This window comes from Ictalurus furcatus, chromosome 13, assembly GCF_023375685.1.
Source record: "Ictalurus furcatus strain D&B chromosome 13, Billie_1.0, whole genome shotgun sequence".
NCBI lineage: Eukaryota > Metazoa > Chordata > Actinopteri > Siluriformes > Ictaluridae > Ictalurus > Ictalurus furcatus.
The window spans coordinates 19,524,761-19,541,374 of NC_071267.1; the positions used below are offsets into that span (position 1 = coordinate 19,524,761).

General features: G+C 38.6%; 1 protein-coding gene across 1 annotated transcript; it reads left to right on the forward strand.

Moving 5' to 3' along the window:
- The first annotated feature begins 3,217 nt into the window (after nt 1-3,217).
- Nucleotides 3,218-16,322, forward strand: asb3 (ankyrin repeat and SOCS box containing 3). The gene is made up of 9 exons (XM_053640337.1): nt 3,218-3,817; nt 7,888-8,046; nt 8,130-8,242; nt 9,993-10,125; nt 10,386-10,563; nt 14,537-14,743; nt 14,824-15,093; nt 15,295-15,428; nt 15,569-16,322. The coding sequence occupies exons 1-9, from the start codon at nt 3,616-3,618 to the stop codon at nt 15,757-15,759; spliced, it is 1,587 nt and encodes a 528-aa protein (XP_053496312.1). The 5' UTR covers nt 3,218-3,615; the 3' UTR covers nt 15,760-16,322.
- The last annotated feature ends 292 nt before the right edge of the window (nt 16,323-16,614 follow it).

The following is a 16,614-nucleotide window of genomic DNA, read 5'->3' on the forward strand; positions in this document are numbered from 1 at the left end:
GTATTGTATTGTATTGTATTGTATTGCACACTATTGTATTGTATTGTATTGTATTGTATTGTATTGCACACTATTGTATTATATTGTATAGTATTGTACCATATTGTATTGAATAGTATTGTATTGTACACTATTGTATCGTATTGTATTGTATTGCACACTATTGTATTACATTGTATAGTATAGTATTGTATCATATTGTATTGTACTTAGTGAATAAAAATATTGTTCTGATTCTAAACAATATAAACAGAAAAGAAAAATTAAAAGTTTGTGAAAAGTCTTTTGTTGAATCCAATTTTAGTAAAAAATAAATAAATAAAAGAACTTCAAAAGTTTTCCTTTCTATTTGTATACTTTAAGACTGAATCTTTGCCATAATAAACAGAAAACTGACAACTGTGACACTGTTCTTGCTCAGGAATTCATTAAGCATTAAGCCTGGTTCTATCTACCTGCTTTAAAGAAGGTTTCTAATGCACTGAATTTTCAAGGGAAAATGAAACTTATTCTTTCTAGCTGCATTCTGGTGCATTTTTTCTCCTCAAAACATTAGTTGTTCTATGTCCATGTAATGTGTTGGGTCTGAACACCCCCTTTAAAGGGTGGAATCAGATGTCAGCAAAGTGTTTGACCTGAGCCTATTAGAGAACAAAGCAACACTAAATAATAGATGACCAAATTCTTGGCTCTACATGTACAGTATAACAACTGATCCAACCTGAAGCCATTTCTTCACAAAGGGACTTTTCTACACCTAAACATCCCTGGCATATGATCTATAATTTTACAGTCATCTGATAGACTTAATTTTACCATTAAGGGCCTGTCTTCTGCTTGTCAGGCTGGTCAATGAAGCATAGACAGCATCTGTTTTATTACTCATGCACATCTAAGTATCTTAAATAGCACTACCCTCATAGTCTCCTTGGATGCTGAACATTCCTCAGTGAATTTCATAAGAATGCATAGTACAGTCTACATTTATATCATTACACCTAATGGATTTCACTGTAGAAGTGTGTATAGCACAATGGATGCAACCTTGGATCACCCGAGTTAACAGAATGATCTGATCCCACAGGTGGTAAATATCATTTATACAGTACATTAAAATGTATAAAATGTATGACTCTCATGTAACTGCTCGCTCTCAGATTCTAATGTGACTCTAAATGAGTTCTTTATTAAAGTCAGACGCACATGGAGGGCATAAACATGTTATAGACATAAATAAAGACTCATAAGTGGCACTAGTCATTTCTATCAGTCCTGATGTAGATTGTTAGAAATTTGCAATAGAATGCAATTTGACCCACAAGCCAGCACAATTCATGAACTCTTGTTCTCTTCGACAGCATGTCCATCCAACAAATACACAAACACATTATTTGATGTTTTACTTTGTGAATTTAATTTATTTTTGAAAATATACACTCAGTTCAAATTTGATGACAGCAACACACTCTAAAAAAATTGGGACAGTCGACTGTTTATCACTGTGTAACATCACCAGTTCTTTTATTAATACTTATTAAGTGTTCGGGTGCTGAGTGAAGACACCAGTTGGTTAAATTTAGCAAGTGGAATTTTCCCCCATTCATCCATTATGCATTTCTTCAGTTGCACAACTGTACGGGGGCTTCATTACCTTATTTTGCGCTTCATAATGCGCTACACATTCTCAATCGGAGACAGGTCAGGACTGCAGGGAGGCCATGCTAGCACCCGCACTCTCTGCTTATGCAATCATGCGCTGGTTTGGCATTGTCCTGCTCTGGATGGCAGAATATGTTGCTCCAAAATGTGTACATATCTTTCTGCATTAATGGTGCCTTCAGAGATGTGCAAGTTACCCATGCCATGGGCGCTGGCACACCCCCCATACCATGACAGATGCTGGCTTTTGGACCTGACGCTGATAACAGCTTGGATGATCCTTTTCCTCTTTGGCCCGGAGAACATGATGGCTGTTATGTCCTAAAACTATTTGAAATGTTGACTCATCGGACCACAAAGCACAATTCCATCTCAGATGAGACCGAGCCCAGAGAGGTCGTGGGAATGCAGCGGCGAATGGTGTCGGCTGACAAACGTTTACCAAAGTATCCCCGAGCCCATGTCAGGATATCCATTACAGGCTCATGACGGTTTTTAAGACAGAGATGTCTGAGGGATCGGAGATCATGCACATTCAGAAGTGGTTTTCGGCCTTGTCCTTTACACACTGAGATTTGATCGGATTCCTTGAATCTCTTAATTATATTGTGCACTGTAGAAGGTGAAATGCCCAAAATCCTACCGACTTGTCTTTGGGGAATGTTGTTCTCAAAGTGTTGGATTATTCACCGATGCATCTGTTGTCAGATTACCGATCCTCGACCCGTCCTTGCTCTTGAAGGACTAGGCCTTTTTTTGGAGGCTCCTTATACACTATGATTAGACGACTGTCTCACCTGTTTCACATCACCTTCTTATTTCGACTTGTCACATCGCTATTAGTCCTAAATTGCCCCTGTCTCAACTTTTTTGGAACTTGCTGCATGCATCAGTTTCAAAATTAACGTTTATCTTCAAAAAACTATGCAGTTGATTATGTCAAACATCAAATACCTTGTCTTTATATATATATATATATATATATATATATATATATATATATATATATATATATATATACACACATTTTTTATACAAGTCAAAGTACATATACAAATCACTACTCTTTGGTTTGATTAGCATTTTCCACACTGTCCCAACTTTTTCGGAGTTGGGGTTGTATGTAAAGCATTTGTGCCACAAGACTGAGTTTTAGTTATTTGTGATCAATTATTTAGCATTGTCAGAAAGTAACATTGCTGCCTGAGGTGCAGGAGATGCAATAAGTAATTATAATTTATTATCATTTAAAAAATAATAATTTCTGCTTTTGTTAAAAACAAAACAAAACAAAAAAAACAAACAAAAAAAACGAAAATAGGAACAGTAATCACATTAGCTATGCTTAATTATTCATGCTATTACCAGAGTAAGCACAGGACGGGGTTCTTTTTTTTTTAACAAAATAACAAAATTAAACAAATGAAAATAAACTGAAACACACACACACACAGACAAAGAGAGAGAGAGAGAGAGAGAGAGAGAGAGAGAGTGTGTGTGTGTGTGTGTGTGTGTGTGTGTGTGTGTTCTGGCGACTTTTATTTTGACAAAGGATGTAATTTTCCTCCAGAAGCATCTTCCTGTCGCTTGTTTCGGTGCAGGAATATCTTCAGTTCTTTCGTTAGAAGCTATCGACGTCACGTTTAAAACCAAAATAATAAACTTTACGCGCATAGTTACTTAACTAGTTAGCAGTTATCCTTAACCAGTAGTTGTATAGCGACATTAATGTTGCAGGTCTCCTGTTTAGTTATCGCTTCACATTAGTATGTAGCGTGTTAGAATAAGTCTTTTTATCTCCTCTAAGAGTTTGTTATGTAGTTACACTTTCACACTACTGGTGATGTTTAGTGTTCATTTTTTATCCACATCAGTTAGAGCATCAGTTTCCGGTGTGTCCGAGTTATTAATGTGACAGCAGGGCATGTGGAGAGAGGAGAGGTGGTGGTGGTGGTGATGATGATGTTTACAGAGTGTTATCAGGACACTTGTTCGGCGGTGGCGCTGGCAGTGAGGAGAGGAGAGGGCAGGCTGGTGCAGAAACTCCTGAGGAAAGGCCACTCGGTGGATGTGAAAGATAACCGCGGCTGGAACGCTTTACATGAAGCTGCTGCTGGAGGACATGCGCAGTGTGTGCGCTTCCTGCTCACTGCTTCCGGTCAGTTACACGTTTCTTTTGGTTTTATATATATATATTAGGGATGTCACGATACCAAAAATCTAGTAGTCGGTACCGATACCACTAAAAGTACACAATACTCGATACCAAAGTCGATACCATGGTGTGGTTTAAAAATAAATAAAATTAAAAACTCTCCAGGAGGACATCCTCCTCTGATACTCGCAAAGAGGGAGGGATATTTTAGTTATCAAACACTGTCTGACAATGACTACGTTTACATGGACAGCAGTAATCTAATTATTGACCTTACTCTGAATAAGACAGTATTGTGATTAAGGTGTTTACATGAGTCGCTTTTAGAATGTTCCTTTCATGTACCCGTTTTACATGTTATAGAACATAGAGCGATTAACAGCACGCGTCATTACGTCACCGCGCCACGCCGTCCGACGTCCCTCCAGAATTTCACGTATCAACATACAGTTCGTCTTCGTTATGGTACCATATACAGTTTTGGGTGTTTTTATTTAATTTTTACGAACGCTTTAAGTGCAGTTAATTATTTGTCATGCTGTACGTGCAAATAGACAACTGCTTGAAGCCGTGGGCTGCGTCCCAAACCACGTACTTACCGTCTTTATAGTAGCCGAGATACATGTATTTTTCCCCACTACGGGCCTATAGTTGGCAGGTATGCCGTTTTGGATGCAGCCGAACTCTCTTGTTCGCCGTAAAACGTAAAACCGCCGTGTGTGATCGTGTCCTGTCGCAAAATGCGGTGAAAACTCTCACATGACGTTCATAATGTGATTAAGGTGTTTACATGTCTGTTATACACGTCCGTAATGCGACTAAAACAGGAGTACTCCACCTGTCTTAATTTGATTATTGCTTACTTCGAGTATGACCGTAATTAGATTAAGGTAATTAAAAATTGCTGTTTACATGGTAGGGTCTTAATCGGGTTAAGCGTGGATTATTGTTGTCCATGTAAACGCACTGAATGACTAATAAAACAGTGGGGGCTACAAGTTCTAAACGTGTGCGCACACACAAAAAAGGAGAAAGAAATGCAAGGTTTTGAACTACTAAACTTGCATGTATGTATATGATCCTTTGTTAACAAAAACAACAGGTTTATTACATAATACCTATTACAGTCTTTTCTTTCATAGTTATGGAAACCAAATAGCACATGCCGATAAGTAAAGTCAAAGTCAGATTGTATGCTGGTCTTAATAAAATTACAAAGATCATACCAACATTTTGAAGTGTGATTACAACTCCGAAATAGATGAAGGACTCTCGCTGATGAGTTGTTGCAAAAACAGCACCGAGTGTCTGTCATTTTTAATTCTTTGAATAAAACATTTAACTGGATAAAATTTGTGTAACAATTTGAAAACAACCTCTTTGAGTTTGTTAATCAAAAAAGTATTTCAGTGGTTTTCCGTACAGTTACACCCCAAACCTGTCGGTCCGATGATAATGTCACACAAACACTTTCTTTATCTTGTCTCTCAGTCACTTTCTTATTCAGTTTATTTTTTAAATGCTTTATTTGAACATTCTGTTTACTGTGTGGTACAGCCAAAGTAGAACATAGCAATAAGTATTAAGAATAACAGCAATATAAGTAATAGTTAAAGAAAACACAAACAACACCATTGCTCAAAACAGAGGTAGAACTAGACAGTAACTAAAATAAATAAATAAATAAATCAAACACAGAATTCCACAAAAAGAACATCATACCTACGGTCAAGCATGGTGGTGGCAGTGTGATGGTGTGGGGATGATTTGCTGCTTCATGGCCTGGGCAACTTGCAATAATTGAGGGAAACATGAGTTCTGCTCTCTACCAGAAAATCCTAAAGGAGAATGTCCGGTCTTCAGTCCGTAAATTGAAACACAACTGGATTATGCAGCAAGACAATGATCCAAAGTATAGGAGTAAGTCCACCTCTGAATGGCTCAAAAAAAGCTAAATTAAAAGTTTTGGAGTGGCCTTGTCAAAGTCCTGACTTTGTCCTGACACAAGCTGTGGCACGACCTTAAACAGGCAGTTCATGCTCGAATACCCTCCAGTGTGACTAAACTAAAGCAGTTCTGCAAAGAAGAGTGGGCCAAAATTCCACCACAGCGCTGTGAAAGACTGATCTCCAGTTATCAGAAGTGTTTGGTTGCAGTTATAGCTGCTAAAGATGGCACAAGCAGATTTGAAATTTAATGGGGCAATTATTTTTTTCACATTGGTGATAGGTGTTTTGCTTCAATAAATAAAATAACAACTGTATTGTGTGTTTACTCCGGTTGCCTTTGTTTTAGGGTTCTATTTCGTTTAAAGATCTAAAACTATTTAGTATGAGATGTACACAAATACAGAAGAAAAAATATTTCACAGCAAATTTTCTTTTAAACCCAGGAACATACATTATATTTTTTGTCTGAAATGTGGTCTCTTACTTCATACGTTGCTTTTCTCTAAAATGTTTTTGTACTGACTCAGTAATGCAGAATTCATCAAATAAATATCTATAACAAAGGTGGTACTAAAAACAAAAATAAGGTGGTAAGACTTTTGCACAGTACTGTACATTTATTGTATACACAGTAGAAAAGTGTGTATAATTGTATATAATTAGGCTTTACTATACATTGTAAAGATGAAGAAAATGTTATACTTGTATTAATAATGAAATAATAGAAGAAAAACCCTTTGGTAATTGTTATTGGCAACCAGGTTACTTTAAATCTACTTTTATTTTTGAATGACTCATCAGCACTGTCCTACCCTTAAAAATGGCTACGTAGTGTGTACGTTGTTTCATACCTTTACAATTAAAAGTGAAATGTTGTCCTGCAAGGTTCTATATAGAACAGTACTGGTTGATTATCGTTACCACAACAGGTGATTTAACAGCTGCAGGAAAAAAGTTTTTTTTAATGGGGACATGCTTTATTAAATTCTAAATTTGTGCCCTGAGAATTAATTGTGCTTAGCAAAGTTCATTATCCTATGACTGATATTTGTGTAACATATGCATGCTGGTATGATCACATCATTGCCTCGTGAAATTATTAAGCACTATTATTGTGGCATATGCAGTGGCATATTGTGGCATTGGCGGTTAAGGCTCTGGGTTACTGATCGGAAGGTCGGAGGTTCAAGCCCCAGCACTGCCAAGCTACCACTGTTGGGCCCTTGAGCAAGGCCCTTAACCTTTCTGTTCCAGGGGTGCTGTATCATGGCTGACCCTGCACTCTGACCCCAACCTCCTAACATGCTGAGGTATGCGAAGAAAAGAATTTCACTGTGCTATAATGTATATGTGATCCATAAAGACCCATTATCATATGCGAGTATAAAGTGAGTTCATTTACTCAGCCTGTGAAATTGCTCTGTTTTCTTTGTATCAGTGAAGACACATACTGTAGCAGTGACGTTTTTAAAGATCTTTCTGAAGTGTCCATCATTCTCTGGTTAAAAATAAATAGAAATATTCCATTCAGATAAATATGGTCTGAAATTAGTTTTGCTTTCAGTAATGAAAGTGATGGTTTATATTTATCGAAATGAACACTTAATAATTTACTGTTTGAATGGAAAATTGTTCAAATAAGTCTCTATAATAAATCTCACAATAATTTCAGACCTAACTGTGTATGTTCCAAAACGAAAGCCAATAAATAAATGAAGAAAAAAAAAACCAATCCAATTTGATCTGGATTAAATCATAATTCTTTGATGATCACCCTGCTAGACAAAGCAGTTCCACAGTTCTGTTCACCTGACGAGCCGTGACGGTTTGGGAGAGGAAAAAGTACTAATATATAAAGCCATGATAATAAATAAAACTGAAAACATTAGGCAATTATAGTGAAATGAAATTTCAACGTTGGCACATTTTATAAGGTTAATAAAGCACTATATATCTGTAATGTACACATGATTCTGTGCATTTTACTTCCATATTCTCCCTGAAAGGTCACATGACTCAATTTGCAAACTGTCCTACTATATGTAAATACAAGTTTAAATGCCACATCTATAACGTGTGAACTAATTTAATCTTTCCAACATATCCTTTTGTTGATCTGTCCAGATAGCGGTGAAGACTATGTGAACTCACTGACTCACAACTCGGAAACACCTCTGTATTTTGCGGCGAAGAACGGTCACTTCCGGGCAGCACGGCGCCTCATAAGGGCTGGGGCAGATCTCAACAAGATGTCCAATGACCTCTCCAGCCCACTGTTTGCCGGTACGAGTTCGCATATTTACACGCACGATTAATTTTTACATAATGTACTGTCCTGCTGTATTTATTTTCTGTTGTGTTGAAAGCTGTGGATAGCGGCCATAAAGAAATCGTAGAGCTGCTGGTCAGCGAAGGAGCAGAGGTTAATGGAACACACTTCATCTCCGGCTGGTCCTGTCTTCATCAGGCTGTTTACAAGGTACTCTTAAGTCAGAGTTGTACTTTAACTGTGTATCTTTAATCCATCTGTAGCATTGGTTCCAGGACCAGGGTTGGGAACATGTGCGCTAGTGGGCAGACCGTGACTGAAACATCCCTGACTGATATTTTAACACATTTCATGCCAACTATAATAGCAAACATAGATACTAGGAGACGGTTAAGCATACTTGGCTTCTCTTTAGCTTTCCACTATTGTCATGGCTGTTGTCATGGTTTATTCAGTCTGCTGCTGATGTCACATCACACCCTCTACCCATTGTTTAAGGAATAAAGCATGACTGGGTGTACTGTTATAGGAAAATAATCAGTGACGGGCTGGTGTGTTGCAGCTCGACACAAAGCGATTACCACCCCCAATTTTTTCTATATCTGAATAACAGAACATTCCAATATGTTTCATTTCTTTTTACACCACAATAATTATTATACACATTTAAATTTATTAAAGAACAAAATGTGATAATTTTTTTTAGAGTGGATATATACGGTTTTATATTTCCATTTAATATTGTGGAACATCCACAACATCCAGAAGTTAGATCCTCTTATCACTTATGTTAAAACACCTGTTGTTCTTCCCTGAGCATTTAACAGTGCTGTGATATAAGTGGGTACTGTATCTTGCAAATGGTCATTTATGAGCACATGCACAATCAGTGGCTCAAATGATCACAGGACTTACAGTGCAGAGAAGTCGTTCTTATAGTCCGACAGCTGTCAATAAAATATAGTCTCTGTGGCGCATCTGAGGTTTTGTAAAGAGGAGTCTGTGAATCATGAAAAATACTTTTGGCCGATAGTGGATTTTACAGATAACAATAACTAAGTTGGGCTGTACCTGTCGATGACTGATTAATCAACCGATAGTTTTTTAAATTGATACTGAATGAAAACATAACACTCAAATTAAAATATTGCTGAACTTTATTACAAAAATAAACATTACTTGACTGTACCATGAAAATGTACTGTGTTTTTTAAAATTAAATAAATATTAATATACACTATTGATCAAAAGTTTAGACACACTCATTCTTAATTTTTTTCACACATTTTAGAATAATAATAAACTCATCAAAACTCTGAATAACACAACTGGAACTATGGGATTTATGTTGTGGTGATGAATCAAAATAATTTAGCATTTTAGCATCTTCAAAGTAGTCAGCCTTTTTGCCTAGAATTTCCAGAAATGCATTCTTGGCATTTTCTCAATAGATTTCTTGAGCAATCGACCCCGAGATGCTTTTTAAACAGGATTAAAGGAGTTCCCACTGGTAGTGTATATATTAACTATTAATAAGTATTAATGTAAATAAAAGATATACATTTAAACTGAACCCAAAGAGTAACACTCCAAATAACAAATAAAAATAGAGACATCCAAAATTAATTAAAAAAAACACTTCAAATAACACAACAAAATTAGTCAGTTATAGTTTTTATTTCGCCTCTAGAGGTTGCTCTCCTACTGTATAATGACAGCGGACCCTTCTCAGCCGCTCCTGCACCGGACACAAACGGGAAAAAACTATCGATATGGATTTTTGCCCTCCATGACCGATAGTTCCACAATCGGTTATCGGTGCCATTTTAAAATGATTTATAGTGCCACCTTTAGACTAAAACCAAAAGATATTCTTTTGTCATTAGTCATGGAATGAAGGCTTTGGCCTAGATGTCAGATGCCAAGTTAAAGTCATACTTTTTTTTTGTTTCTCTTCCAGGGCCACACAGAGATTGTAAAATTTCTGGTAAACGTGTGTTCTCTTGAGGCCATGGATGATTACGGGATCACGCCGTTGTTCGTTGCTGCACAGTACGGACATCACCAGTGTCTAGAGATCCTTGCCAATGCTGGTGAGGTTGTTATTCAATGATTTCCCTCAGCTGCTTATGATTATTGTATTGTGTACTGGGCAGTGTTTGTTGTTACTTTTTATTACAGCATTACCATATCGCACTGCATGACACTAGTGTTTATTATGATATTGAGTTGCTATATTGATCAGCAGGGAAATGCAGAGCAAGTGGGAATTCAAAGAGGGGGCTATAGAATTATAACTGCAGATGTTACAGCATGTGCAAGCATGAATGATTTTTATCTGTAAATGCTGTAGGTGCAAATGTGAATTGCCAGGCGAAGGACATGGCCACCCCGCTGCTCATTGCAGCTCAGGAAGGCCATTTATCATGTGTGGAGCTTCTTCTGGCCCATAAGGCAGACCCAAACCTCTACTGCAATGAAGACCAGTGGCAGCTTCCTATCCATGCTGCAGCCCAGTTCAGTCGCATCAGGTAAGTGGAAAATTCTGTATGTTTAATGGTTAAATACAGTACATTGTGTATGCAGCATGCAAAGGTCACACTTACATGCACAGTGTATTGTCCCAAAGCCAAGGTTATAATCGTAAACGAAAACGAACGAAATAACGAAAACTAGGTGTGAAAAAACATTGTCGTTAACTGAAATCGAAATAAAAACGAGGCATTACAGAAAAACGATAACTAACTAAAACCGTATTGTCTGTTTGCAAAACTAACTTAAATAAAATAAGACTATAGAGTAAAAGTCCTTAGTTTTCGTCTTTGTCAATGTCTTTCATAGAGCAAATATCTTTCAGACTTGACATTTCCGACTGGGAACTCAGAAATTACGACATTCCATGTCAAATTGAACACAGCATAGTCCATGCTCCTCGCCTGGCATCATGGTGGTGCCGAAAGTCGCAAGAAAGCGGCAGAGTCCTATTTGGGATTACTTTCAATACGACTGTGTGTCAGATAAAAGCAAGTGCCTTGCAGTGGAAGGTGGTGAAATATGTGGACAATTTATTAAAGGGAAAAATCCCACGAATTTGAAAGTACATTTGAGAAGCGCGCACAAGGAGGCAAACCTAGCTTACATTAATAAGGTAAAGGAGAACGCCAAGCCCCCCTCCCCGAAACAGAAGCTAACCCCGTTACAGGGCTAGGCAGCATGACCGAGACAACTGTAGGACAGAGAACACTACAGCAGTGCTTTCACTGGCGAACCGATAGCTGCTGGTTAGTAAATACGCAGGAACACCACAAGCGGGAGGAAGCGCTGGTTAATATGTTTACTGATACTGGGATGTCTACACAACTCTGTGAGTCGATTGCCTTAAAAAAGTTCACCACTTTACTTGAACCAAAGTTCAAAACACCTGGAGCTGCAAGGGTCAACAGCCTTATTGGAGCTAAGATGGATACGGCAAAGCAAAAATTAAAAGAGATCATTAAGGATGCGAGGAAGCTGAGCCTATGTGTAGATGGTTGGAGCAAGAGAGGATTAACAGCATCTTTCATGGGTGTGTCAGCTTGTTTTTATCATCCGCCTGGAAGCCAGGTTCACCATGATCTGCTTAAACTGCACCAATTAGAGCACCCACTGATCAGACATTAGATGCATGGGGTATAGGAGAAGACAAGGTGCTGCTCATTGTGACAGATAACGGCTCCAACATTGTCAAGACTACGTGGCTGCTCAGGGATAAAAAACGAGAGCAGAGCCGTGAGTCAGATATGTACATTTTATGTACTGGTGTTATTGTTGAATACGTATTTCTAAAATTGTATGATTTTTTTGTTGAGTTTTTAATTACACAATACTACTTCTGGCCTTGACAAATAACCCATATTACAAAAGACTAAAACTAACAAAAAAAACTAAACTAAAACTAAGCATTTTCAAAAAATAGAAACTAAATTAAACTAGCAAACCTGCTTTAAAAACTAATTAAAACTAAACTGAATTTGAAAACATAAAGTCAAAACAATGAAATGCAAAACTATAATAACCTTGCCCAAAGCAACAGGTAACTACATGATCATGCATGTGGTCCATGACTCCTATGTCTACCACACAGTAAAGGCACTGAAGACACTGAAAGTTGGTCTAGACGAGAAACAAACTGAGTATTAGCCCTATGGAAAAAAACACCACTAGTCATAATAAAGGCATGTACGTAGTGTAATTGGTAGAGGCACACTGTGATTTATAAACGTGCTATTTTGTAGGAACCATTTTGCAGCAGTACACCAATTTTACATTGAAAATTAACTTTATTGTTATTATTTTTTTGGTTGCGTTAAAGACTACCTCTACATTTAAAAACAAATCTTAATCACATGATGTTCAGTTGTAAATGGGATTTATACTATAGGTTCTGTGTAGTTCGTGCATTGTTTACTGATATGAGAGGCTAACATTTTTTCATTGCTGTACTTACCCATGGTATTATCTCTCCAACCAGGGGTTCTACAGTAGTAGCAAAAAGATCATATCCTCATATTTTAAGACATGATATGATACATGATATCTAACACAATATATACAGATCTTGTTCAAAATCTTCCTATTTTAGAGATTTAGATGGTAGAAAACTATAAAGTCTGCTTCCATTGAGTGTAATTGTTATTAAAAATAACATTTAAACTTTATAATAAAGATATCACAATACCTATTATATCTCAGGAAATTCTATATAATGTTTATATAGAATGGGTGTGTGTGTGTGTGTGTGTATGTGTGTGTGTGTGTGTGTATATATATATATATATATATATATATACACACAGTATCTCACAAAAGTGAGTACACCCCTCACATTTTTGTCAATATTTAATTATATCTTTTCATGTGACAACACTGAAGAAATGACACTTTGCTACAATGTAAAGTAGTGAGTGTACAGCTTGTGTAACAGTGTAAATTTGCTGTCCCCTCAAAATAACTCAACACACAACCATTAATGTCTAAACCACTGGCAACAAAAGTGAGTACACCCCTAAGTGAAAATGTCCAAATTGAGCCAAATTAGCCATTTTCCCTCCCCGGTGTCATGTGACTTGTTAGTGATACAAGGTCTCAGGTGTGAGTGGGGAGCAGGTGTGTTAAATTTGGTGTCATCGCTCTCACACTCTTTCATACTGGTCACTGGAAGTTGAACATGGCACCTCATGGCAAAGAACTGTCTGAGGATCTGAAAAAAAGAATTGTTGCTCTACGTAAAGATGGCCTAGGCTATAAGAAGATCGCCAAGACCCTGACACTAAGCTGCAGCACGGAGGCCAAGACCATACAGCGGTTTAACAGGACAGGTTCCACTTAGAACAGGCCCCACCATGGTCAACCAAAGAAGTTGAGTGCACGTGCTCAGCGTCCTATCCAGAGGTTGTCTTTGGGAAATAGACGTATGAGTCCTGCCAGCATTGCTGCAGAGGTTGAAGGGGTGGGGGGTCAGCCTGTCAGTGCTCAGACCATACGCCGCACACTGCATCAAATTGGTCTGCATGGCTGTCGTCCCAGAAGGAAGCCTCTTCTAAAGATGATGCACAAGAAAGCCCACAGACAGTTTTACTGTTTACTGGAACCATGTCCTATGGTCTGATGAGACCAAGATAAACTTATTTGGTTCAGATGGTGTCAAGCGTGTGTGGCAGCAACGAGGTGAGGAGTACTAAGACAAGTGTGTCTTGCCTACAGTCAAGCATGGTGGTGGGAGTGTCATGGTCCGGGGCTGCATGAGTGCTGCCGGCACTGGGGAGTAACAGTTCATTGAGCGAACGATGAATGCCAACATGTACTGTGACATACTGAAGCAGAGCATGATCAGTATGCAGTATTCCAGCATTATAACACACCTCCAAGACGACCACTGCCTTGTTAAAGAAGCTGAGGGTGAAGGTGATGGACTGGCCAAGCATTTCTTCAGACCTAAACCCTATTGAGCATCTGTGGGGCATCCTCAAATGGAAGGTGGAGGAGCAAAAGGTCTCCAACATCCACCAGCTCCGTGATGTCGTCATAGAGGAGTGGAAGAGGACTCCAGTGGCAACCTGTGAAGCTCTGGTGAACTCCATGCCCAAGAAGGTTAAGGCAGTGCTGGAAAATAATGGTGGCCACACAAAATATTGACACTTTGGGCCCAATTTGGACATTTTCACTTACGGGTGTACTCACTTTTGTTGCCAGCGGTTTAGACATTAATGGCTGTGTGTTGAGTTATTTTGAGGGTACAGCAAATTTACACTGTTATACAAGCCGTACACTCACTACTTTACATTGTAGCAAAGTGTCATTTCTTCAGTGTTGTCACATGAAAAGATATAATCAAATATTTACAAATCAGATTTTCATCTGGCTTTACAACCGGGGAGTTTATGAAACTTAGTAATCAAGTTTGGCTTGTTCTTTATTTTTATTGTCCTACTAACCTATACTCTTATTACTTGTAACCTTCTACAGTATTCTAGAAAAATTGATCCCGGTGACAGACCGGACATGTGACCGGGGCGAGGGAAAAGTCAGTCCAGTGTATCTGGCAGTATTTAGTGGTCAAGCGGAAAGCCTTCGGCCTCTTCTCAGAGAGGGCTACAGTCCAGATGCTCAGAGCTGCAGTGAGTTCGGATATTGCTGCCCGCTAGACATGGCTCTCTGGTGTAACTCTTGGAAGTATGAAAGCATTAAAACACACTTTACATTTTTTTTATACAGTATTACAGTGTTTATAGTACATCTCCTTATCCTCTCAGTGCGGGCGATGATTTCCATCAGAGCAGAGAGATCACAAAAATGCTGCTGGCTGACGGAGCTTGCGTCAGCCTGCCTACATACATGTTGACATTGCAGGGCCACGTACCTGAACATCTGTCGCTCATCCTGGAATATTCTGGCCTGCCTAAGGGCGAGCACCTGGAGGCACTAGTTCAGGCAGCGCTTAATAAAGTGGCCCATGCTTCATTTTGGCTTCCACTGCTGCTCAAAGCAGGACTAGACCCTCTACTTCTCCTTCAGCAGAAAATGTAAGAAACAAAGAGGCTTCGAAGATTTCTTCCATGTCGATTTATATTTAATCATCAGTGATCCTGATTACCCCTTCTTTTTTCTTTTTTTTTAAAAAGTAAATGATGAAGACACTTGTGGGGAAAAACGAGTGGTTTGCATGTTGCTCTCCGCCTCCTCCATGTATATTATTTCCCATGTGATGTTTTAATCATCTGCAGGCTACAAGAGGCTGAATCCAGAGTACTTAATTTCTTGCTGGAGTTGATTAATTGGAAGACTCTGCCATCAACATTGCTTCACATCCTGTCTCAGCGCAGAGCAGAGGGCACTTGGACGCCGCATAAACATTTTGGTAAAGATCATTAAGAAGGCACAACCAAGCTACATTGAGAGAGTTAATATTACTGCTTCTCATCTCTCCAGTAAAATGGCTCCATATGTCACCATTGTACATTGTGTGTTGTAACTCTCTTTCCTGTCTCCGTGTTCCAGAGAGTGTTCCTGATCTGACTCATCTGTGTAGACTCGCTGTAAGAGCTTCAGTGGGCAGCGCTGCTTTGTCTAAACCTGCCTTTGTTCGGCAGCTGCCTGTTCCCACACTTCTGCAAGACTACATCCAGTTCAGTGACATCTCGAGTGCTTACACGTTCACGGCCTCAGCTAACCGAGATTCGGCTAATTAAGTCATCTCGCATGTTCCGCTCACAGTATTTTGTATATATGTTAATAAAACACTACTGAAATTAGACTTGCTTCACGTGTTCCTTTCCTTTTTAATGTTCAATTTCCTCTTACACAGCAGGCTTTCAAACAAAGCTGGAGTTGAAATTCACCTCTGCTCCGTGTCTTTGGTCTCCTCGTTATCTCCCTTCTCCTTCTCGGCTTCTCTCCTCGCTATCTGTCTCCAAGGTCACACAGGCACAAGACGCATACTCTCTTCCAATGCTAATTATGGACTCTGGCACATCTGTTCGGGTTGGAGGCATATCTTTTCTTTGTCATCATATTTTTTTTTATTATAAATTATCTTCTTACATTTTATGGAAGGGCGCTGCATGCTGATAAAAGCTAGGAGTGTATTTCTTTTTACTCCACAGTGTATATGTGTGGAACATCTTCAATATTTCCTTGTCCATATGTTGGCGCACAGAATTTCAAGTATTATGCTTCATCTTGTAGCATGTGCCGTTAGCACACACACGAATCTTAGCACGTTTCCCTGTATTGAGAAATAACCTGGAATTACCTGTTTATTAAGACTCTGTTATAATGGGATGTCTAAGGGCAAGAGGTAAATTCTGTAAGCAAACATTTTTAATATCTTATTATGTAATGAAGTCGTTTTGAACTGCTTTATCAGGGGGAAGGTTGTGATGGATCCTGGGCATGAGGCAGAATAGAGCATGTATTGGATGCCAGTCCATCACAGGACACCATGCACACACACACACACATTCACACATTCACACACTCATACAGTTCAAATTCAATATCACAACCTTAACAATAGTGCTTATGGTGAAACAAAAATGTCTTAC